Source organism: Diadema antillarum, unplaced genomic scaffold (assembly GCF_040938485.1).
Source record: "Diadema antillarum isolate AM-2024a unplaced genomic scaffold, OU_Dant_1.0 seq00000029_RagTag, whole genome shotgun sequence".
NCBI lineage: Eukaryota > Metazoa > Echinodermata > Echinoidea > Diadematoida > Diadematidae > Diadema > Diadema antillarum.
In genome coordinates this window covers 539,993-565,432 of record NW_027271145.1, presented here as the reverse complement: position 1 = coordinate 565,432, position 25,440 = coordinate 539,993, and the positions used below count along the sequence as shown (strand labels likewise).

The following is a 25,440-nucleotide window of genomic DNA, read 5'->3' as shown; positions in this document are numbered from 1 at the left end:
CATGCGCAAGTAGAATACACTGTAGTTAATTCCAATGTAATGATGTATTCTTATAGCATGCAATGTGACAACTCGATATCTCGGAGGCCAACGATCGACACTGTGCGTTGAGTACTAATTAGTATTATAGATGTCCTCGAGCTCCCGTAACATTTATACTAACTCTAAAACTTGGTGAGTTGTTAGTGCAAATCTTCATACATGTTTTATTCAATCAAAAACTGTACGAACTGTCACTCTTACTCATTTACTCATATCAAACCAATCTGACTAGATTTGGCACACTAGACCATGTATGCATTTACATTCATCGATCCCTGCTAGCTCGATCTTTACTAGAGGTGAGGGGATCAATCCTCAGACATACAATAATAATGATTCCCTACCAAATTTGACTATTCAAATACACTGTATTGATTTTTTCCCGACTGAAACTCAAAATATCCTTTCGTTCTTATTTCATCCGCTGTGTTTGACAATACTCCTCTTTACTGTTGGTAGCAAGGTAAAATGTCCCTGTGGCCTGGCTTTGATCTGCGTTGTAACCCATTTCCGGACAGCCTGCCAACCCGCACTTGGCGCAAAAGCCCAACATGTAGCGGTTCCATGAATCGCATGGGTAAGCAGAGAACTGACAATTACTAGAACGAATGCTTTCCTCGAAGTAATACACGGCGCGGAAATGATCGCAAGTTACGTCGAAGAGGGCGCAACCCGGCATGTCCACACCACCATTCGGGTAGAAATCAACATGGCCAATCTGAGTGAGAAGAAAACGAATTCTGATTTCATAATCTACTCGGTCGAATGTCCTCGCATTTACAAGTACACCCCAGTCCCGGAAATCGACATTAAGATATTCCCAGTATAATAATAATCACGAAACCAATAATTCTGATTATACATTGTATTTTGACGTGATAGTTAGTGAAAGATGCAGCCAAATAACACATAGGCCCCTACATGATTCTTCTTTGTGACCTTACTCTGACGATACATATGATAAAAACATTGGGTATTGTCAATGTTTCCCATTTTCTTGAAACACAAAACAACTGAGGTATCAAATCAATACATTTCCTTCAATTAAAGAAATTGTGCTGTGCACTTAATGTATATAGGGCCTACATGTTCATTTTTATAGAATTTACATATCTTTCTTTTTTTCACGGAAAATGCGAAAATAAAATCAAACATGAACGGAAAACTGAATATATATTATACCCATTCAATTTCCAGCTGACACTGTCGATACCTTTCTAGCAGAAATGCAATATAATTTTACAACATGTGCGAACACAAAATGACTTTGGTCGTGTGCACTTCAACACGTTTGGTTTTCTTTTAGTTTTGGTTGATTCAACTGTACTTTAATGTTGACAATGATAAACAAAGTAGACCCAGACGGATAAATGTTTCTGTAAAGAAAGTGAAAAGACACGATTGCACAGACGGTTCAACAGTTGATTGTCAAAGTGGTTTATGTAGCAAAGTCAAGCAAACAGAGTGAGCTGATGATTATTATGAGGAGACAATTACTTAAAAAGTGATCTATTTAATTTTAGCCTCGAAGACTGTTTAAGATGGCTGTATTTCTCAATAATTACCGGGTCCATGAGTCCCATTCCAACAACGTCATCAGAATCTGTGTGAATGTTGTCAACAAAGAGGGCGTCTGATGGGTCCAGGCTGCATTGCCTCTCAACGCCTCGGAATCCAGGCCCGGCTGGATCTAAACCTGTCAATTGCCACGGTTTGTAGGAAAACGGATGCATGTAGTGACGAAATAATTTTATCAAAGATTTCCTTAAATGTATTACCAATGATTGGTCCAACTTTTTTGATCTATGTTTCACCGTTTCTTCTGTGTCTCAGCATGACGACAATGGTCGTTTATCAAACCTTTTCACTAAAAGACCGTGAGTCAGATACTAGTATACTCTGGGATAAAGACATTTTGCTATAACCACACCACTCCCCGTTATCAATCTGATCAGCAAAGGATCATTGCCATCAAATTTTACTCCAACATGATGCATAAGAGTCCTAAACTATCATAAACAGCACTGAGTGTTTATTCTAGCTTACACGCGTACGCGCTCCACTGTTGCAATTTACCTATTCTGGCACACTAGGTAATTGCTGGAGAGCAGCATTATCACCTGTAATGCGACCAAATCCCGGCTGATAGGCTCCGGCGTAGCCAGCTGTATGCGCTCCCAGGCTGTGACCAATCAAGTGCATATCCTCGTAGGCGGCTCCGGCTTCTCTGTATGACGTCATAAGACAGTCAATACAATGAATTTGTTAGTGTAGAAATCAGAGGGATTCGATCAGCCAGCGGTTACAACATCAAGGAGACCTGGGCTTATAAAAGATGTGATTAAGATTAGCCTCAAGCATCATAAACTTGCAATTGATTTCAACTTGCGATTAATTAAAAATATCCGACTTGATATCTATGCCAAACTCAAGTTGCGATCAACCTATAATAAGACAATTTTACAACACCTATAAATTTGCGATATTTGTTTCATAACACAAACAAGTTATACAAAAAATTGTTATCTTTATACAAGTACAAAACTGAATTCCTATGTTCACCTTGAAATTACCTTAGTGGTTGAGAGTGTTATCACCTTTTCTAATGATGCTTTTTCAGAAGTTTGATGTAAGAAATGACTGATTAATTGAAAATTACATGGCAGTTTAAAATTTGCTATTGATTTAGAACAAATTGCAACATAGGAAAGATTTGCGATCACTTCAGTCTTAAAAGTTGTGATTAATATCAATCGTCACTTATAATCACAAGATAATTATTTTCATGTCAACATCGCTTATACCACATGACGCAATATCCACAGAGCGCATGCAGATTTGCTACACAGGTAATGGCTAGGCCTAATACATGGAATGCGGTTTTATTCACGATGAACAATAATTTTGGAGATTGAGTACCATACGCAGTAATAAAGTAAGCGTACATATAACGAGATGCATTTAGTATGTTAGGTAAATAGATATATGAGAGGGACGGACGGGTTCTCAATATGATAACTCTGTTCGAGAGAAATTATTGAAAAATTTATTCGACTTCATATCGTTTTCAATACTCTTCACTATGTGTATGACAACGTGCATTCTCTTGTATTGTATTTGCATGATTTCGTAAAATGAACGTATCCATAACTTCACATTTGTTAAACTTAAAAATCAGGTTCGACCTGCATAGAGGACATTATGGCTTGATTTATGATGTACTTACGTACAGAATATGGTTATCGTTATTCTACCTTGATCGGGTAAAGCTACTTAGGAGTAATTTCGCTAATACTGTATTGCAAGTACAGGATCAAGACGAATTTGTATTAATGGCGTATTTCACCCATTGGCATTTCTCCCATAGAGAGAAGCGCATGTCGCATGAATTTTCGTCGTTTGTTAAGCTCTATTTTACGAGCGCTACTTAAAGATTGCATAAAATAAAGCAAACAGAATTTCATTTTTTTTGTTTCATAATTCATAAACAATTTCATAGATTCGCACCTAATCCAAGGGAGTTATGAAAGTATTTTAAGACTCACATATTCTCATAAAACAATCGTGTCCGATATATCCAAAGATTCTAATTACATGTGGCGATTATACAGCACTCATACTTTCTCGCTGGTTGTGATCACTAACAAACCCAGGTCTAAAAAAAAATGATAATAGTAAACAAAAGATAAGAAAATAAAAAGAATTTAAAAAGTCTTAACCCTGAGTTACAGCAATTGGATGAAAAGAGTGAAATAAATTCTATTTTAATTCATTCTATTCTCTAATAGTTACTTTTCAGTATACCGGTGGAAGATTTGTGAACAGGTCAATGGGAGACTTGCGAGGCAGTGATAAAATCATCATATTCAAATTGCTTTATACAGTGTATTTGTGATCAATATCACTTCGAAACATTGTATAGGGAAATTACAAATCCAATTCCTTTTCTTCGTTGGTGTTTGAATTCTAAGTTCAATTGTTTGATTTATCAAAGTCAATTTTTAAAGGTGCCCCTCTTAAGAATGTAAATGTGTGCTATGATAGTTTTAGGCTAATCACAATTAAAAAAGAGTAATTGAATTGACTGGCGTAAAAGATTAAGATATGTCGTGATAATTTCTAGCAGTTTGTTATTTGATTATGTTCTTCCCCAACCTCGCTAGGAGATAAATGACCACATACAGGTTTGGTTTCTTTAAGTGGTATAATTTGTAGAAATGAGACATATACCTGTTGAGTAGACGGGCAAGCATTGCAATCTCCCGGCCAACCACACGGATATTTTGGCGACAAAGATTGTAGCCACCCCTCGCTCCAGGCTGCCAGTCCACCATGATAACATTCATGTTGCCCTGTTGAAATTAAGTTTGACATAACCTTCAAACTATGTAGGACCTATCTAACGTTAAATTCTTAAAGGTTTGGTGTTACTTCTCTCCCTCTCTCTCTCTCTCTCCCTCTCTCTCTCTCTCTCTCTCTCTCTCTCCATCTCTATCTTTCATTCGCACCCCTCACTCTCTCACTGGTCTGCTGTCTTTCTTCGATCTCTGTAATGTTCGTTTGATACAAGCAGTGTTAAAATTAGTGTATTAGAATTAGTATCAATATAAGTATTAGTATTAGTATTAGTATTGGTATTAAGTATTAGTACTAATATTAGTATCAGTATTAGTATTTGTATATATTAGTATTAGTATATATTAGTATTAGTACATATAAGTATTAGTATAGTATAGTATTAGTATCAGTATAAATATTAATGGCGGTGATTGAAGTATAACAGGGGATGTGAAGATGTCGTGGGTTGATTGCAATAAAATTAAAGGAGCAACATCAAATTGAGCGGCAAGTGGGTAACAACATTCTCCTAAATCCTAAATGTGAATACCTTCCTGTACAAAATGTGTTCTGTGAGTCAGACTGTGACTCATCAGCGTCACGGAACGTTTTGATCGTGTTTATACTTTCAATTTCAATTTCAATTTCAATTTCAATTTATTTTCATATTTCTCGATGAAAAATTACATCAAATATAACAAAATTAAATGAAATACATGACATACATAGAATATTGCAAATATATATAACATAATAGTGGTCGATCTGTTAAGTTTGGAATCTGTGAATGAATGCTAAAGAAATATGAAGGAACCTACTTAAAAGCGAGCTTGTTGAGCGTAGGTCCCAGTTAAAAACGAGTTTAAGATTGAGAAGGGGAGCACGGGTACAATAATGACCGGAACATAAGAGAAAAACAAAATAAAAAAGTACAATTATACAGTTATATAGCAAATTCTTCTCTAGTGCAGGTTAGGGGTCGGAAAAGCCACATGCTGTAGGCGGATGAACCATTGTCGTTCTGGCAATACAATATGACTTAATATATAATAACATTGATACCGTTTAGACAGTATTAGAAATGTGTACATTGCGTGTATTAAGAAGGGAACACATGCACCTGCAAAGGGAACACATGCACCTACTTGAGTCTCAATCGCCCCTCCCCCTTCGAATGGCAGAATTCGATTACAATTTTTCTTTGTTTTTGTTTTTATTTGTGGAGTGGGGAAATGAGAGAAGCTAAAAGTGGTAGAGCTCGATCGTCTTCTGTCAATTATTCACCAAGATACAAATTGCAAGTTTGAGATTCTGTGTTTTCTGAGCTGACTAGTTAAAAAATGATAATAAAAAATTTACAAAGTTCTATGACAGGTGAACAACACTTTTGTATCTATATATATATATATATATTCCTATATAACAGACAATTTGCGACGGTCACTCGTGCAAGGAAAAAAGTGATGAAAACAATGATGTTGACACAGATAGTTAATATAAATAGTTCTGTCCATTGTTGTGCAACCATTCGATGATAATGAGAAACTTTATTTGAATTACAAGTACAACTTATCAGCGTGTAACCCCAAACCGTCTTTGATTCTTAAACACACACACACACACACACATACACATAACACATTATGCTCTTCTTCTTTTCCTACGATTACAGAATGATTATCATTAGCAGAGGTATTATGGACATTTAAGAATTATCGATTAAGAAGTTAGTGAAAACAGATATGCACTGGAGCTAAACAGAACAACGTAGATTAATGGTAAGAGCTTTGCTTTAAAAAATGGCATAACGCTAAAAAAAAAAGATTGTTTCACATATCAACGTCTATTAAAAAAGGGGGTCATTTATTATGCTCCAATGCTGTATATGGCCCATGATCACCAATACTCATGCAAATCTTTAAAAGAACTCATGTGAAATACATCATGTACATCCATATCCATGGTTCCTCACTACAGCAGTGATATTTCATCTACGTGTAGTATGTTTTACATTCTTCTATAACATTCTTCTATTTTGTTTGAACATTCTTTTCAATGTGGCTGGAAAAGTTACTTGCACACATTGATCAATATTTTAGGACGTAATGCATAGTGCTGCTTTTATATATTGATATTGATATAGATATTGATACTGATATTAACATTGATTATTATGAATCTATATTCCTATGAATTATACTGAAATATAATGGTACTCATAATGATAACGATAGTGTTCATTTTTATATAAACTCATATTAACTACAGCTTTAAATTTGGTTCCATAATTATTCGAAATCTATTGTATACAGTTCAGCAACTGATGACTTAATTTCAAAGTAGTGGTGTTCTGGTGGTGTTTCTTTTTATTGTGTGTGTGTGTGTTTGTGTGTGTGTGTGTTTTTGTGGGTTTTTTCGATAAGGTATTTACTCAAGACTCGACAACAAATATAAATGGATAAAGTAAGTGTTTCTATTTTCACTGACTTCTTGGAAAGGTGGCTAGCGCCACCAACAGTCCAGACGTCGGGCATAATAGGGAAGGTTTAGCACCGCTATTTCGGTTCAGAGTGATGATATAGGAAGAGTTTAGGTACTTCAGTGAGAATAGAATGTTCGTATCTGGTATGCAGACAGTTTATGTGTGTATAATGTGCATGAACATGCATCAAAGACTGATAACTACATAATAAAGCTCATGTAGTAAGGAGACTGAAGACTATCATACATTTATCTCACACAATACGGTGTAAGGAATATGCGAGTGAAAACAGCGACTGTTTTTTCTAGACCAGATTTCACGGATTTAAAAAAAGCAAAAAACAAACAAAAAGTAATAGAGAAACGCACCTCTACTAGAAGCGAATTTTTGATGTCTTGAAAATAGTCGGAGAAGATGGTGTCGGTATACCCGTGGATGATAAACTTAGTGGGAAGACGTCCGTCAAATTCTGAAGCAATGATACTGTTACTATCTAAACGATTTAAAGACTGGTAGGAATCCGGTGAAGAGCCAAGCGGTCGTTTATAGAGGAAGAATCGCGTTCCAATCTGCTCGGGACTTTCGGGTGGAAAACGAAGTGAATGACATGACGAACTGTCGTCAAAACATCCAAGATCGTCATAGCACACCTCGGATCCTAGTGCTGCAGTTGGAAACGGATGGATATCAAAGGGATACAATTATTTTGTTTCCTTTCTTTCTTTCGAAATGAAGTCATTGAATGTAAAAACAGAGCATATTATATTGCCAAAGGTGCAAGGAAAACACGAAACAGCAGACTTACCCAGGTTTACGCTAATTGCCGCCAAAACGGGAAAGAAAAGCATTCCCAACGTCATTTCGTCTCCTGTAAAAGCGTTGCAGGCTTGGTCCCGTAAAGTATGATTGCTTTGTGATGAAACAGGCGTCTGTCTTCGTAAGATGTCTAGCTATCAGGTGATAGAGTGTGAATGCGGGACAGATGCTAACTCGGATTAAATACTATGATTATCTCTTACAGTTAACGCATCTGTAATTCAAATTGTTGCGAGTGTACCTATTTAACCAATGTTTTGGCTTGGAAAAGTAAGCTTCTTGCACTCACTATCTGATAAACATTGATAACTGATAGCTAATCTTACCGCTTCTCCTTCATTAAGATAACCCAGGATATCCTATACGCGCAAAGGCGATTGTCAACAAAGTAATACTTTAGCGGTTTTTGTATACTTGGAAAGCTTGTTTGCACTCTAGTAATATCAAACTTGGATCTGCAGAAGTAACACCGGAAAATGCGGAATATGGATAGAGGAGCTTAGAATTAGGAACAGCAGGCTAATTACGTTCATCGATATAGATCAAAATCAAATATGGCAGATGAGGAAAAGAGAAAAACAAATGGGAACATTTAAGATAAGTTCATTTCAAAAGCGTGACTGGGAATACATACAATGCATAGCATTCTCGAATATCAGTAACCAAAATTATTACAGTGAATGTTAAGATAAACCAGAGAAAGTGTGAATAGGAATTCAGAGGCAGAATATGCTTAACCTATAATAATACCTAATGACCAACTTTATTTGGCTTCGCCTTGTATCCTGAAGCCTACAGGTCTTATTTACTTGAATTTCTTCACACAGTATACCCCCCCCCCCTCCGTCTTGTTTAGTGTTGAATTATAGGCCATTTCCGCTTTTTTTTTCTGCAAATCTTCTGTTTGTTACTTTGTGGTTTGTTTTTCCTGTTTCTCATTCTACAGCTGTAAGAATTGCGGAATGAAAAGCATCCGGGATGTAACCTTTTTTTAGGGTTATCTTTAAAATGTTCCAAAGATTATTTTCCGATTGATTTCTAGCAAGTATCATCAGGAAAAACAAAACAAAACAAAACATAGAGAGCCGACCAGAGCGCCACAGACTTATACACCAGAAACATTGTTCATTTGAGAATTTTACCTATATACATACATTAGTAAAACCAATGTTTCCAATACACAGATAATTTCAAAGTGATTCCATGCAATACGAGCCCTCAGGTAATAAGCTGGGAGCTAGATGAATACATTTGCGCCTCTGCTTACCCAAAATGTACAAAATATGGAAATGATATTACGTGCAGCACGAGATGCAGGATGAGCGATGCCGGAAAGGGACGTTCGTTAGTCGATCAGGGGCCAACGAAAAATTAGGGTTTTTTTGACAATTTAATTTTGTCTATCTCTACGTTATGATTTACTTTAGATAGAACGCGTGTTTTTTATGATTTAAACTGCAACGGAAGCCCTTTTGCGTATTATTATGATACTAGCAAGTGAGTCTTTGTGATTGTATGTATATCAAAACGACCCAAACGTCTCAATAACGCTGATAAGTTTCAGGTTTCATTTAAAAAAAAAAAAAAGATTTAAAAAATCTGGAGGAGCATAGCACCAACAAAGCGCAATAGCAAGTCAAAGAACTGACCAACGCAAACAAAGGCGAACCATCACCATTCTGGTCAAATTAAGACGCAATAAAAGCAAAACAGGACATCCTATAGCTGAAGAAGTGGACAGGATACTGCTCAGAGGAGTAAACTACAGCATTATGACTACGGAGTTACAGGTTTTCAGGAGGTTTTAAAGGATGTGTACAGTTCTGGTTTAGGTGAGGATTTAGCTTTTAACGTTTTGCGAGATATTCAGAAACCACTCTATATAATGAGATGTCAAAGAGCATGCAATTCTAAGGGATGTCAAACGTTTATTTGACGAAAATCGGTTTTGAAATGGCTGAGATATCCAAAAACAAGGTGAGACAAAGAGATCCTAATAAAAGGCGTGGCCTGTCGCCTTTTATTACTATTATCACTTTTTTTTGGGGGGGGGGGATATCTCAGCCATTTGAAAACCGATTTTCATCAAATAAACGTTGAATCCATCTTAAAATTACATGCTCTTTCATATTTCATCAGAGGTTTCTCATTATCTCACTTAGGAATGTTCAAAACACGATTCCCCGCCTCAACCAGTACTGTGTGGTCCCTTTGAATGTCTCCATATATAGTAACAATGGCAGCCATCCTATGGAAGCCACTTTAATCCCTGAAAAGAGAGAACTCAGGAGGGCGAACTACACGTCCTATCGCAGCGAAGGTATAGCATGCAGGGGGAGCCGTTATAAGCGCCTACACTGCATGGTTTACTGCAATAGGATCTGGTAAACATGAACAGGGTAGTGGCTAGTCCCGATGGACTCTCGGGACTCTTTTCTTTTTCTTTTCTGTTCTTTTTTTTTTTTTCATTTCCGCAGATTTGCGCCCTCATTGGCCGATAGCGGAAGCCTTTTAATCGCGACGGTCCACCCACAGAACTCTTACTGTGGGTCCACCACATACCCACCGCCAGTCGACAAACCGCTGCCTCCCGACAAACCGCATTCCTACGACGCCATCAGCTACGAAATATTGGCATTATAATGTATATCAGAGCGAAGACAGTCCAGACTGTGGACGATAGGAAGTGGCTCACGACTTCAACCCACTCCCGCATAATACTCTCCTGAAGATAAGCAGCCAACCTGGCTGCAGACTATGCCAGAATCACCGCACCACCAGTCTCAGCAAACCCCAAAGCTATTAAAAGGCTATGCTGAAGACCCTATACTACATCATCTGAAGTCAAAAGCGGAGGAGACCAACATGATGATAGGCCTACATACCGTGAGAGGCCCCTTCGTGTGTGAGCTTCAAGAAGGCACGCGGACACGTTGTTGCACACAGTGTTTATTTAGATATACCATGAAGCTGTATACCATCATTGTCACAAGCTGATCAGAATGGTACAGAACATCTGCGTGCAGCAATAAAAGCGACTGATTCAGGACTATAGGCTTACAGTCGGATTAAGACAAGGCTGCGTTCTCTTCCAGAAGTTCAACATCATAACTCTTCAGCATCTTCTTGGAACAAAATGGTTTTTGCTCCAGAAGACCAAGGAGGACAGTCCGTATTGACGGCAGAGTTACAAACTCAGATTTGCATACTACTGACACAGACAGCAGGCAAAAGGAAGAAGAAGAAGAAGAAAGATCCAGCAAATTTGGTGAGGTATTAGTATGCCTTGACAAGGACCTATTCAACCTAGGCTATTCATGTTGATCAGTGCATCAGAGAGGCTAAACTGATGACTAAGAACATGAAGGAACATCGACATTGGCATCACGGTTAAGTTTGGAAAGTTTTGAACTGTTAGAGCTTGATCACCGATGAGGGCTCCCAGCCGGAAATACTCCTGAGGCTTGCTCACACCACAATGACGCTAAAATTAAACAAATAAATAAATAGATAAATAAATAAATAAATAAATAAAATAGATATATAAAAATGAAGCAGAAATTAAAAAGTCAGATACAGAATTAAGATACAGGCCATGAAGATAATTTTTTTTTTCACAAACTCGTCTATATTTTCTACTAAGACCATGTAAAAAACGTGGTGGTCAGTGGTGCTAAACAAAATTCTGCGGATCTTCTGGATTAATAATGATCCCCTACCAACAGTGACACGTCACAAACCTTTTTGTTTCGGCAAGTATACATTGTATCATGAGGTCGGTTGGTTTTTTTTTTAATGCGTTTTATTGGAATCAAAAACAAATCAATACATACATGAACATGTAAATTAGAACAATCATCGGGAAAGAGAGAGAGAGAAAAAAAAGGGGGGAAGGAAAAAAAGCAGCACTACCCATGCAATAGCAAATAGGTCTAGGTGTGCTTTAAAGCAGTCACTTTGTGTCATACGAAATATTATCTATGTATAACAAATATGATACGATATATATTCTTAAAGAAAATCAAAAGTAGATAATACAATAATAACATAAATTATATATTTGTGTTACGTGCAATTGATAAGAGGAAAACAATTATAAAGTGCCAAGAAAACCGTGAAACAACACCAACAGGAGGGCACGGGATTGATGTCTATGCACATTTTGTCACAAACTGAACAAATATATTCAAGACATGATTAATTCTAATACATTTGGATATAACTTAAAAAAACCCACAAATCACTGAAAAGGAATCTCAGCCCATACACCCCACGCATGGTGTTCCTTGGTACATCAATTCAAACAAAATAACAAATTGAACGGCGTACCGATTATCATTATACATGTATTCAAAATTCAAATCTCCATTTCCGGAAATGAATAGGGAGCTTATTATTTTTCTTTGCGATACAAAATTCAAGTTCTTTATTGGTCATAATAAAGCATATATATCCTTCGAAGCTTAGTGGTTTGTTTTGAAATTTACATACATAGATATAACATTCAAGTAATAACCCGGATGTTTTGCTAATTAGTCTGTAGCGCGTCTGTGTCCAGACCTAAGGGACCGGGGTTCGATTCCCAAGCTCACTGAGGAGCAATTTGCTGTGAGTAAGCATTCCGTCCCCTCGGGTAAGAGGCAAAACACGTTCATTGCGTGACTTTGTCGGATAGAATATTTTATGGAGATTCGACTCACGCACGTAAAAGATCCCACTTCATTCATTCAGGGGTGCTAACCCGGTGAAGTGGTCAACCTATATACCTACCCACCTTAGAAAACCAGGCACCTTGGGTCATACGTTTCAATGAATAAAAGAATGACTCATATTACTTCTTTTGCGTGCTGCTATGGAAATATTGAATGCTCGTGAGCAAGCGGTCGCGGTATACGCTTTAAACCCCGTTCCGAAGGATCCGGCAGGCAGTGGAGAACAAACAGTGTGACAATGAAAATGCCTTGGCCGAGGGGCACAAACCGCTGCTTCCTAGGGGACTCGACCCGCAGGGAACTGGAGACTAAAGCCCTTTTTACACCTGTGTTTCTTAACCCCGTACTTTCTCTGACCCAGGACTATCGTTAAACCCGTACCAATTTTTTCAGCTTTTTACACTCACCAATAAATCCCGTACTAAGCTCTTGTCCTGTGCTAAAGAGAAACTGATCTTTTACATTCGTATTTCTTAGTCCCGTACTTTCCAAACCACATGAATATTCATGATTACGCTGTGCACTGTACAAGTCATACACGCACGCACCAGCAGCACTTGATAACCTCGTTTCTGATTGGTCAGTGGGGTTCGGACTTCGTCTCCGTCGCTTAGTCCCGGATTATTTCTTCGTTCTGTTCACACTCGCTTGCTTGGCACCGCAAACCCTGCTTTTTTGCCAGATAGTGCGGGATAATCGGCGGGGCTAGCCCACTTTGGCAAAAACAAGTGTAAACAGAAAGTGGGCTAAGGAAAGTCCGGTACCGACGGTGGGGCTAAGCCCCACCGTTGGTACGGGTATGGTAAGTGTAAAAAGCCCTGGTTTCACCGATGCACTGAGCCATAACAGCTCCTCATCGGGGCTTGAGCAGTAATGGGGCATGGGAGAGAGAGAACGGAGATTGACAGATGTCAGAAAGGCGAGAGGAATGGGAAAAGCCGAGTGACGGGTTTTTTGAGGGGCCCAAACACTCTGTGACGATAAGGGATGATAGGAGAAGTGAAAGAACTATTGCCGCTTTCATTAAAAAAAAAAGTAAAAAATAGGCCTGAAAAGAGATTGCCGACGAGAAATAGAGTAAGTAATGAGGAACTCATATCACTCAAGCTAACTAAATGTACTTGAAAGTCTGCATAAAAATCCAATTTTATGAAATGATAAGATTTAAAAAAAAAGCTTCGTATATAGTTGTGAGTTCGTGTTTAGAAATTAATGCTGTTAAATGACTTTTTAACTATCTTGATTGGGCACATCTTTTTAAGTTTCTAAATTAACAAGAAAATAATTGTATCAAAAAACACTGGAACGATATTTGATTTAATACACAGATTCAATTACTGTAATAGCCATCCCATTCTCATCATAATGGCACTGCAGTTTACGATCATTCAAGTTGGCAGTGATGGAAGTTACCTAATTTTTCCAGTTTTGACAAAATAAGATGGATTCTCGTTAGGAGAGTGATCCATGCGATATACGTGATCCACGACGCTGTGCTGTCTCCAATTATGCTGGTGAAGTCTAAATTTAAATCAAAATGAGAAGAAATCGCCAGTATTCACATCAGGGAATCAGGAAGCAATGTACCTTCTCACCGTGTAAATATTTCACCTTACCTTTACTTTCAAGTCTTAGAAAAACATGAAAAATGTAGGTGTGACTGATTACACTTATCATCAACACGAGCAAGCAAATATGGATGAAGTGATGAAGAGGCAATTCTGTTTGATTTTATCTCAAATTTCTCAACAGAAACAGAAAATGTATTTTCATTGTAAGTCATCATGCATTGATTCTGTTAATAATCAAATAATCTTCCGTCATCACGGTATCAAATATCATAGCTACACCAACGGCGTAGCCAGGATTTCATCTTAGGGGGGGGGGGGGCGGTTAGTCTGCGAGGGAGCGAAGCGACCGAGCCCGAGCGAGCGGAGAGAGCGAGGGGGGGGGGGAGGGTGTGGGAGGGGGGTGTCCCCCCTCCCACGGTGAGAACTTTTTGCATTTTGATGTTGTAAATGGTGCAATTTGATGCATGTTTTTGCGCGTTTTATCGACGTGAAACAGTCCCACTTGTTTAAGGTAGCAGTTTATTTTGATGTAGATTATCATTGAACAATTTGCCTATAAAATGCTACAATTTAAATATGCTTCTTGTATTAATTCTTTTCACTGAATATCATGAACGCGACTGAACCCGAGAGAGCGGAGCGAGCGAAGGGGGAGGGGAGGGTGTGGGAGGGGGTGTCCCCCCTCCCACGGTGAGAACTTTTTGCATTTTGATGTTGCAAATGGTGCAATTTGATGCATGTTTTTGCGCGTTTTATCGACGTGAAACAGTCCCACTTGTTTAAGGTAGCAGTTTATTTTGATGTAGATTATTATTGAACAATTTGCCTTTAAAATGGTATAAGTTAAATACACTTCTTGTATTAATTCTTGTCACTGAATATCATGAACGCGACTGAACCCGAGCGAGCGGAGCGAGCGAAGGGGGAGGGGAGGGTGTGGGAGGGGGGTGTCCCCCCTCCCACGGTGAGAACTTTTTGCATTTTGATGTTGCAAATGGTGCAATTTGATGCATGTTTTTGCGTGTTTTAACGAGTTGAAACAGTCCCACTTGTTTAAGGTTGCAGTATATTTTAATGTAGATTATCATTGAACAATTTGCCTATAATATGGTACAATTTAAATACACTTCTTGTATTACTTCTTTTCACTGAATATCATGAACGCGACTGAACCCGAGCGAGCGGAGAGAGCGAGGGGGGAGGGGAGGGTGTGGGAGGAGGTGTCCCCCTCCCACGGTGAGAACTTTTTGCATTTTGATGTTGCAAATGGTGCAGTTAGATGCATGTTTTTGCGCGTTTTATCGACGTGAAACAGTCCCACTTGTTTAAGGTAGCAGTATATTTTAGTGTAGATTATTATTGAACAATTTGCCTGTAAAATGGTATAAGTTAAACACACTTTTGGTATTAATTCTTTTCACTGAATAACATGAACGCGACTGAACCCGAGCGAGCGGAGCGAGTGAAGGGGGAGGGGAGGGTGTGGGAGGGGGTGTCCCCCCTCCCACGGTGAGAACTTTTTGCATTTTGATGTTGCAAATGGTGCAATTTGATGCATGTTTTTGCGTGTTTTAACGAGTTGAAACAGTCCCACTTGTTTAAGGTTGCAGTATATTTTGATGTAGATTATCATTGAACAATTTGCCTATATAATGGTATAATTTAAATACACTTCTTGTATTAATTCTTTTCACTGAATATCATGAACGCGACTGAACCCGGGCGAGCGGAGCGAGCGAGGGGGGAGGGGAGGGGGTGTCCCCCCTCCCACGGTGAGAACTTTTTGCATTTTGATGTTGCAAATGGTGCAATTTGATGCATGTTTTTGCGCGTTTTATCGACGTGAAACAGTCCCACTTGTTTAAGGTAGCAGTATATTTTGATGTAGATTATCATTGAACAATTTGCCTATAAAATGCTATAATTTAAATACGCTTCTTGTATTAATTCTTTTCACTGAATATCATGAACGCGACTGAACCCGAGAGAGCGGACAGAGCGAAGGGGGAGGGGAGAGGGTGGGAGGGGGTGTCTCCCCTCCCACGTGAGAACTGTTTGCATTTTGATGTTGCAAATGGTGCAATTTGATGCATGTTTTTGCGTGTTTTAACGAGTTGAAACAGTCCCACTTGATTAAAGTTGCAGTATATTTTATTGTAGATTATTATTGAACAATTTGCCTATAAAATGGTATCATCTAAATAATCTTCTTGTATTAATTCTTACACTGAATATCATGAGCACTGTCTGTTCAGCAGTCAAACAGAAAAAGCATGCACACGAGGGTGTAGATGGGGGCATATCCCCTCCCACACGAAGGTGATTTGCGTTTTCAGACCTGAAATTCAGCGATCTGTTGCAAATATTTGGTGCAATACTTTTTCATCGAAGTGATAAAATCACGGAATTTAGCTCTTATTCCGAATGTGCACCATCTGTGTGTATGTATAAAGTCTAGTGAGATATAGAGCTTGGGGGAAGGGGGATTCCTCCTCCCGCTCGCGGAGCTTTTGCGTTTTTAGAATTGAAATACAGCGATCTGGGTATAGCCACAGTCTACTTCTCTGCATGGCTGAAGGGGGGGGGGGGGGGGGAGGGGCGGGCGAGCAGGGAGAAGGCGTGGGCGAGTGTTATCCCCACCCTTCCCAACCCTTGGAGCTTTTGCCTTTTTAAGGTTGAAATTGAGATATCTCGTCTACGCATATTTGATGGAATCAACATTTGGGAAATCACACACACACACACACACACACACAAACTGATGGGGGGGCTGAGGGAGGAAAGGGTCGATTAAAAGGGGAAATTCCCCTTATACATGAGGGAACCTTGAGTTTTCGGAATATAAGTGATGAGTCTTGTGCACTCAGAATTATTCATAATTTTTTGTAAATCTAAAAAGTGTACTAAGCTAGGGAAAGAGGCACAGAGGGGGAGGGTTTGGGAGGGGGTATCCCCCTCCCAAGCACGAGAGATTTTGCATATTTTGAATTGAAATTCAACGATTTGGTGCACATTTTGAGTGAAATATTCAAAAAAATATCTTATTTGATGAAAGGTTGCAAAGGAGACCCGCTTCATGTGCATGCATACAGTATACACGCATTTTTTTTTCCGCCTCCCAAATCCCCGGTCCAAATCTTAGGGGGGGGGGGGCGATCGCCCCCATCGCCCCCCCCCCCCCTGGCTACGCCAGTGAGCTACACACAAAGCCAGAATTTTGAGAAAGTAAAGCACTTTTGCTGCCTATGAATATCTACGCAATCTCAGTGACAAAAGTGTCACAGCAACTTTTAACAATGTGTGGTGCACAATGAATAACTTGATGTGTGCCAATAAACTTGATCCGCAAATAAGTATATCTTCAAACCAAGAAGAACTGTCACATATATGTGTACATTGTATATATATATATATATATATGTGATAAAAATAGTACTTACATGTTTTGGTAAAGTAACTTAAATCAAATTCGGGACAAAATACTGTGAAAACTGCAATACCGTAGATATTTCAGGTAAACGCAATGTAAAACAAAATCACTGCCATGAAAAAAAAAAAAACTTTATACAGTACAATTATATAAAGTATTAGGCAGTAACTTGATATGCGTATCAAAGGTTAATTACTCTTTATTTCTTTGCAGGTTCGACCATTACACCAAGTGCAAGATGTGCTTTGCATGACTTGTACGTGATCGTCTTGAATACGAAGAAACGCGACTTTGCTACTCGGGTTTCACTTCCTAATCGTTTTAAATTTCGCTAAAGCAACTGGTCTGATGGCGATAAAATGATGGTAATGAGTAAGAGTATTATCAACAATAAATGATTGGGATTGCTATACACAGGACCAGTGTCGACAAGACGGATAAACATATAGGAAAGAAGTGCAAAATATTTAAACGATATACTCAAGCAAGACATGACTTTACTTTACGTGAGAAATTAACATCTTGAATTTCATTCTTGTGTATCTAAGCAACTAGGCGATTCTGGTACATTTTTTCATAGAATGGCATTTCATATTTAACAAGCTCTTTTACGTCCTCTGTGAGGTTGTCATAAGACGGTAAAACAGAGGGTTGCTTGAAGCTCGTGGTCCGGAGAGCAGCGCCCAGAAAAGCTTCGTTCAAGTGAAGACTTTCTCCAGGAAATACCCATGACTTGACCCCTTCGATGGAGGAGTCCCACTGTAGCAAGGACTCCGAGTAGGGGAAACCCACTGCCTCACAGAATGCTTGCACGATTCTAGCTGGCTGAGAGAGAAGGTCGGATGAATCTATGACTAACGGAGAAGGGTCGACGTTTTCTTGGATATATTTCCATAGGTCATGGTGATATTTGAAGATGGAGCTTGTACGATACTCCTTGGCGTACTCTCGAGCGTCAAAACTGGCTTCGTCTTCGTCGTGTTTCAGCAGGCCAGCCTCTCTGAGCTGTACGAATGCAGCTCTCCTGTACGAAGTGTACACAAGGTATGGATGTCGTAGCAGAAATGCGTGCTTGTAGCCTTTTGGTATGTATTGGCGCCTTTCTGCTGTCGGCATCGATTGGCTGGTGTCCTTCACAAAGACATACTTTGATGTCGACTTTTCTAGGCTGTCTCTGCGCCCTCCGTACCTGTTAAGTGTTAAGCAAACATACAGCATGTGGGCGATTGAACTACATGTATGATCAAATTATAATCGTCATTGCGTGTTTGTTTATTAAATTCATCTAATACATGTTTCACAAATAGTGTAAGGACTCCCGATAATAATGTCATGTGTGAAACATCACTTTAACAACTGCCTTGACACACTAACAAGTTATGTGATAATCAAAGACAGTACATTCCTGCTTTAAATGTGAGAGTGACTTCCAACTCAGAGAAGCCGTCCATCGATATAGATAAGCGTGCAATTTTTCAAAAACATTAAATATTTCATTTAATACGTACGATAATCTATCGGCGTAGAATTCTCCTAACATAATTTTGCCCAGTCTCTCTCTTGCTAGTTGAAAGTCCGACTCGTGACCTTGGCTATACATGGGAATATTGGTTATCCCAGCTCTCTCCATTTCAGTGGCAGCCAAGTTGCAGAAGGCGAAAGGCTCGAACCATATTGTGCAGTCGGTGATCCCACTCATGCACTTCGTGAAGGCAGTCGAGGTCGACCTCGGCGTCACCCACAGTATAGCCTTCGCCGAAAAAGTGTCCCTATCTGTAGCAAGGGCGGCCATTTCTAATGTGTCAATGTGGCAACAGCAACGGACTTCAAAGTCCCTTATAGCCTTTGTGAAGTCTTCGTCGGTGAACTACGGGCAAGCTGAGATATAGCGGAGTGATACGTACGGAAAGCCAAGCTTCCAACGTTGGACCAGGGAGGTGAGTTTTGTCTCACCTCCCTGGTTGGACCAATCCCAGCGAGGTGACGGACTCTTTTTCTGCTCGATAACGGTGCAGTGATATTGCGTCTTTGCATGAGATGGAGGTGCATGCCAACTACTAAGCACATGCAAAGAAGCATTCCCAGTTCACTATGTATTTGTATTCAGTCGCGGGTAGTATTCAAAGGTCAAATGTCGGTTCAGAAGGTTAAAAAAATATTCTTGTATTACTGGCTACAAGGAAATCATAATGCCGAGCGACCTAAAAGATTACTTCCAACAGATATCCTTACATGCAGGTGGGGTTGGATGGGTTGAGCAATAACACCGTTAATTGCGGACAAAAAAAGGAGGAATATACTAAATTACGAATATATTACTCACATTTGCAGGGTTTGTAAGAATTCTCATTCCTCAAAATGTAAAGCTATGATATGCTTCATCAAAGTGGAAAGCGAACAGCGTACTCTCCTTCCATCATGTCTATTATATCCAGTAAGGTCATACAGACTGAAGGAGCTAGGAGCGTTCAGGAAGATGAGAAAATACATCGTTGTGAACCGGAAACGCAGCTGTCGCCGCCCACCTGGGTAGGACCCTATACATTGTATTCCATGACGAAGATTATCAAGTTCAGTTTTGTACAGTTATGTATGTCAATTCGGCTGCCGTTATAATGGTAATGATAATAACTATATGGAACATTTTTTATACAGGGCCTTTGCCCAAAACGTTTCTAAGCGCTTTATGATTAACAAGAGGAACAAACATAAAAATAGACAAGTATGAATAATCCATAAATTACGTAATCATCGGTATTATTCTTGAATTAAGTGGTTCTTGAGTCTTGAGAAAATGTCAGTGGAGGTAGAGTATATACTGAATAGCAGGAGGTTGTTACAGAGAAGGGGGCACAAACGGGAAAGGCGCAATCACCGTGTAACTTAAGGTGGTGGGTGCGAGGACCAAGACAGTGTAAGCTGAGGTGTGTAGATAAGGATCTGAGATTACGAGTAGCCGAATTGGGTTTAGATGAGATAAGCGGTTATGGATGATTTTGTAGGTGATCGGAGAAAGATCTTGACGTTGAGGGATTAACAGCCAGGGAAGATTCCGGATGACAGGAGTGTTGTGATCATACTTTCCATTATCTATTTACTGCAATAATCCACATGAGGGCATAAACAAGTCATTTAGTAGAAATCTGGTTGTTATTCCCGGATTCCCCAAATCTTATAAATACCGGAAGAAGCAGCCTGGCGCACCTTGTTCATGTACATGTACTCCCTTATACATCCAACGTGACGTCAACAATAACGCAGAGATCTCTGGCATATTTTGAACGCACTTATGACGGCTCGGTCAATGTAGAGATTGACAAACCCCTTCCGTATACATTTTGTGACGAGATGTGGATGACTTCTGTTTTTTCATGTTGTTGCCTCTAGCCCTATAGCCTTTATGTCCGAACACAGTCTTCCATAGATGAAAGACTACCAGCCCGGTGATCTACGCTGTTTACAACTGGGTATCATCCGGATATAACATGTGGCTCAATTTTGTATATAAATAGATTATTATATCTTTATGAGCCGCAGTGACCTCACTCAGAGGGCCAGTATACAAGACAAATGCCAATAGTCCCATAACAGAGCCTACGGTGTACACTAGGGATGCTACTTACGTGGAAATTAAAAACAAAATGAAATAAAATAAAATACAAAATACAAATCTTCAATATCTCAAAACCCTTAAGGATGTATAGAGTTGCATCAACAATATTCAGATTCAGCATTCACTGGAGAAGGATAAAACCACAATTTCTTGTTGATTTATTTACCATAGGAAATACTTAAATCAGAATGTCAATTTTTGGCTGCCATCTTGGATTCTGAGAACCCTTCATCGATACAGGAGGGCATCAACCAGATTCGATTTTAGCAGCCTCGAAATATAAAAACCTTCAATTTATTTTCAATTTTCACAATTCATACGGAAATACTTAAATTGAAATTTCAATTTTGGCGGTCATTTTAGATATTTCAAAACCCTCAGGGATACTGAAGTTGCTTCGTCTATATTCGGAATCAGCACCATCGAGTTAAGTCAAAACTATCAAATCTATTAAACTTTTCATAATTCAAAAGGAAATGTATGGGAATTTCAATATTTGGCGGCCCTCTCGAATTTGACTTTTTCAATCAGAGCAACAAACTTTTCTGTCGAAACGTAACTGAAGGACGATGAACTTACAACTTCCTGTCTTTGTTCTCGTCACCCTTCGTGATTCTGCTGAATTTTTGAGAAAAATATGAAACTCAGTGCATGGGTCTATAGCGCTCTCCATCGAGCAACCTGTAAGAACGTTGCAAACTTGGGGGGGGGGGGGGGGGCTCCAAGGTTCATGTTGTCCATTAATTTGTACATTATCACATACACTGGTGATAATACCTGCCTCTAAGTAAATTTTTAGAGGCAGCAACTCCAAATATTCCTTAGTTAATTGAAGTCACTTCATGACAGTGACACAGTGATGTTTGATCTAATACCCATGCAGTGTCTCCCTATATATCGTTCTCTATTGGTCTGACTCGTTAATCATTAACCTCTCGTAATGGCCCTGTCACACCTTTCCGGGCAAGCTTTGCGTGCGACTTGTGTAAATCATCCTGCGCGCTGGAAAATCCCTACTCGCAACAAGACCACGAAAGGTGTGACGAATGAAGGGAATTTGGGTTTGCTGATTACAGAGTACGTGCAGTTTTATGTTTTTGGTTTGTGTGTGTGTGTGTGTTCGTTTGTTTGTTTGTTTTGTGTTTTTGTTTTTTGTTTTGCTTTGTTTTTTGCTGTTAGAAATGTCTTCGTGTCACTGCCGTGAACTGATGACTTTAGTGGTAGTGATGGCACCGCCCGTAATCATGAGGTAGCGCAGGTTCAAATCCCAGGCTAGTTCCTTCTTTTTCACTTGGTGTGCATAATACAACCCTTTGATACAGATTGAGCAGACGATCTCATTCAAGGAGAGTTACAAAACAACAATCTTTGTAATTATACTCTATCTGCATTGGCAGTACGTCTTGCATCACAAAGACAGCAAAAAACGTGGGAAAAGTGATACTGTCAGAGAGCACCCATGAACCCCACCTAGATCAGTCTTAACATACGCACATAAACACACACACACACACACACACACACACAACATTTTGTGGTATTCCAGAGAATCAATGTGTGTAGGGGCGGATCCAGGAATTCCGGAAAGAGGGTGTGCCTTTTCAAATCTGAAGGGGGCGCGCGCACCCTACCCAATTTTTTTTTTCTCTTGTTTTAACAAAAAATAAATGGGGACCCCAACCTTGCGCTCCCCCCTGGATCCGCCACTGGTGTGCAATTTTTTTGTCGGATTTGTAATAGTGACAGGATCACATACACTCTTCCATGCTACTTTGATTATTTTCCCACACTCTCAGGTATAGGAAAATATAGGTTTTCCCGGTCAATTTCATACTTTTGTCATTCAAGTTCCTATTCCGAGCATTCAGTTTCACGCATTCCACGCTCGAAGCACTGAATCAGCAATCAAATTCAAAGTCCGGTCATTCGAATTCACTATCGGAGCATTCAAATTTAAGAGAGGAGCACGCATTTCAGCAATGAGCATTCAAATTCATATCAAGCTGGCGACGGAATCTCGTCGGTCATTCAAATTTGTAAATAGGCAACCAAGTTCCAAATAGCTGCAATCAATTTAAAAGAAGGCCGGAATGCAGTTAATTTAGGGCCGTGTATGTGTGTCCTTTTCATTTAGCTTTGAATATATCGGGATTTATGATGAATATTATTCATTTTGCAGTAGAAGTCCACCTGTTCATTGACAAATATGAACTCGGGCTTCACGAAAAGGAATACACAGGTGCATGTCGCTCTGATGGGACGTAAAATGGAGGTCCCATGTGTGACAGAGTCACAACTCATGCACGCAAAAGATCCCACTTCTTTATCATCTTCATTTATCGCAAAGAGCAGAGTGTTTAACCCGGTGAGGTGGTCCCACCTGATATCCAACTAGACATACCCAATAGAAGACCAGTTATTTTCTTAGATGCAAAATGACACAAAAAACAAACAAACGCTAGGCACTGTATATGTCTACAGACGAGCATGATATATGGAAGGTTGGTTGACAAGAAGAAGCAATTTCGACTAGACCTATATTGAAATTGATAACATGACCATCGTAAACGTCTTATTTGTTTATTGTTATCTTATCAGTTTACTTTTGCGGGACTATGTGAGGTCATTAGTGTGTCACTTTGTCTTTAAATTACCATTATGTGGTTATAGTGTTTGGGCGGTTGTCAGCATGCATGCAGTATCATCAAGAAATATGATTAGATTGTCGTGTGATGCTTGGACGCACTGCTGATTGGACCTTACAATTTAGAATTTTTAGATGAAAAACAAAGTATACATGAACAGAGAACAATGTAGAACCTTTAAACAACAATAATTACACTATATGCTAGCATTCATTGGTTGTGTATGCCATTTCTCCTTTCTTTTAAAAAAAAATCTACTTTATTTTCCTCGTTAAATTGATCTTACGAAGTATAGGAACTTGATCGCCTGAAAATGAAATTGAACGCTCCAAACAAGCTCATCGGGACTAGGCCTATCACATGACTATCGCGTGAATTTAAATGCACGAGTAGGAAATGCGATGCTCGCATTTAGAAATTGAACGCCCAATCGTGAATTTGATTTCACGAAACGAATTAGAACGCCCATTAATGAAATTGATCGCTCGAATTCTGAATTTAAACGCCCGAATATTTCCACGTGCGTGCGCTATGTGAATTTGAATGCACGTCATATGAATTTGAATGATCAAAGTATGAAATTGACCAGGAAAACCTATACATGTACTTTAATTGCCATAACCTTATACCTGTAAAGCATTTTGAAGAGGGATCTATTTCTTTCTTCTTCTTTTTTATCAAAACTGATTGGAGCTCTGTACAATGTGCCACTGATATGGCAATAGAGTTCATTAAGATTTCTCGGCATTTTGAATGGATTATAATTCACATAAATCATTCATAAAATCAACACTATTCATAGCTACAAGTGAAATGTTAAAACCCCACAGATTTCCCGAAACAATGTTTGTTCAAATCTAATATGATAACATAGCGAAGTATAAATCACTGAAATCACAGACAGTCTCATACTTTACTTTTATTATATTCTTATTGGGTCAAGTTCGGGCTTACAAGAATTGTGGGATATCAAGAACATAATACAGTTGTATGCACATAACCTAGAAGTAACAAGTTTGTTTTATACGCAGTCAAAAAGAATGTTTAAAAATCTGGAAAGAAGACACACAAAAAATCATCTAAACAAAGGGCTTGTCATAATTCACGTTATAATTTATTGATAGCATTTGTTTTTCAACACAGAAGAGTTGGAAAAACTTGTTACTGCACCTAAAACGTCTACAGAATATACGTCCCTGGTCCTGACTAAATCCCACTATGACATTAGCAGTGGTGCCTCATGTTGTGTATACAGTGTAGTTTCCTTTAATGGACTGCTATGATTAACGTCTTCATATTCTAAGAATTATCAATCCGTGAATGTCAAACAGTCATGATATATGATCACATTTCATTGTTTATCGTATTTGGAAATTGTCTCTGTACAATTAAGGCATGCAAGGTAGAGAGTGTCAGAAATGTTTCTTTTCAAGGTTGTTCCCTTTTTAACAAAGAAGTATTATATGAATTACAATATACATACTTTTGCAACATTTTCTTTTACTCAAAACAGCAGTTCTCTTTGGAACACAGGACACTCCAAGACCAAACTCATTTCAGTGGCTCTGCACTAGGGTAATACTGAAAGCATTGCATGTGTTCTGCCCACAGGTCTGTCGGGAATGTAAAAAAAAAGTGTAGGGAATGTAATAAGAAGTGATTTAAAGTACTTTGGTACAGAGGCTAAATACAGGGTCAAAATTAAAGGCTCTGATCAATGAAATCCACCTATTATTATGTATAACCACCAGATATTCTAATCAATGATGGAATGTAGAAATCACTTCAGAA

The 25,440-nt window shown here is 39.0% G+C and overlaps 1 protein-coding gene across 1 annotated transcript; it reads right to left on the bottom strand.

Moving 5' to 3' along the window:
* Positions 1–454: 454 nt before the first annotated feature.
* On the bottom strand, positions 455–19,183 carry LOC139725252 (pancreatic lipase-related protein 2-like). Its single transcript, XM_071636344.1, has 8 exons — positions 18,990–19,183; positions 18,004–18,580; positions 11,108–11,162; positions 7,231–7,526; positions 4,273–4,394; positions 2,163–2,269; positions 1,608–1,738; positions 455–760 (listed from the first exon to the last, which is right to left on the bottom strand). Exons 1-8 carry the CDS (start codon positions 19,181–19,183, stop codon positions 455–457), a joined length of 1,788 nt encoding a protein of 595 aa, XP_071492445.1.
* Between the last annotated feature and the right edge of the window lie 6,257 nt (positions 19,184–25,440).

Coding starts and splice junctions, on each gene's coding strand:
- LOC139725252 (XM_071636344.1), bottom strand. CDS start 19,183: ATGGCCGCCCTTGCTACAGATAGGGACACTTTTTCGGCGAAGGCTATA. Junction 11,163..18,003: donor ATGACAACCTCACAGAGGAC/GTAAAAGAGCTT, acceptor GTTTAATTTTAG/CGTCATTGTGGTGTGAGCAA. Junction 7,527..11,107: donor CCGGCTGGGAGCCCTCATCG/GTGATCAAGCTC, acceptor TTCCAACTGCAG/CACTAGGATCCGAGGTGTGC.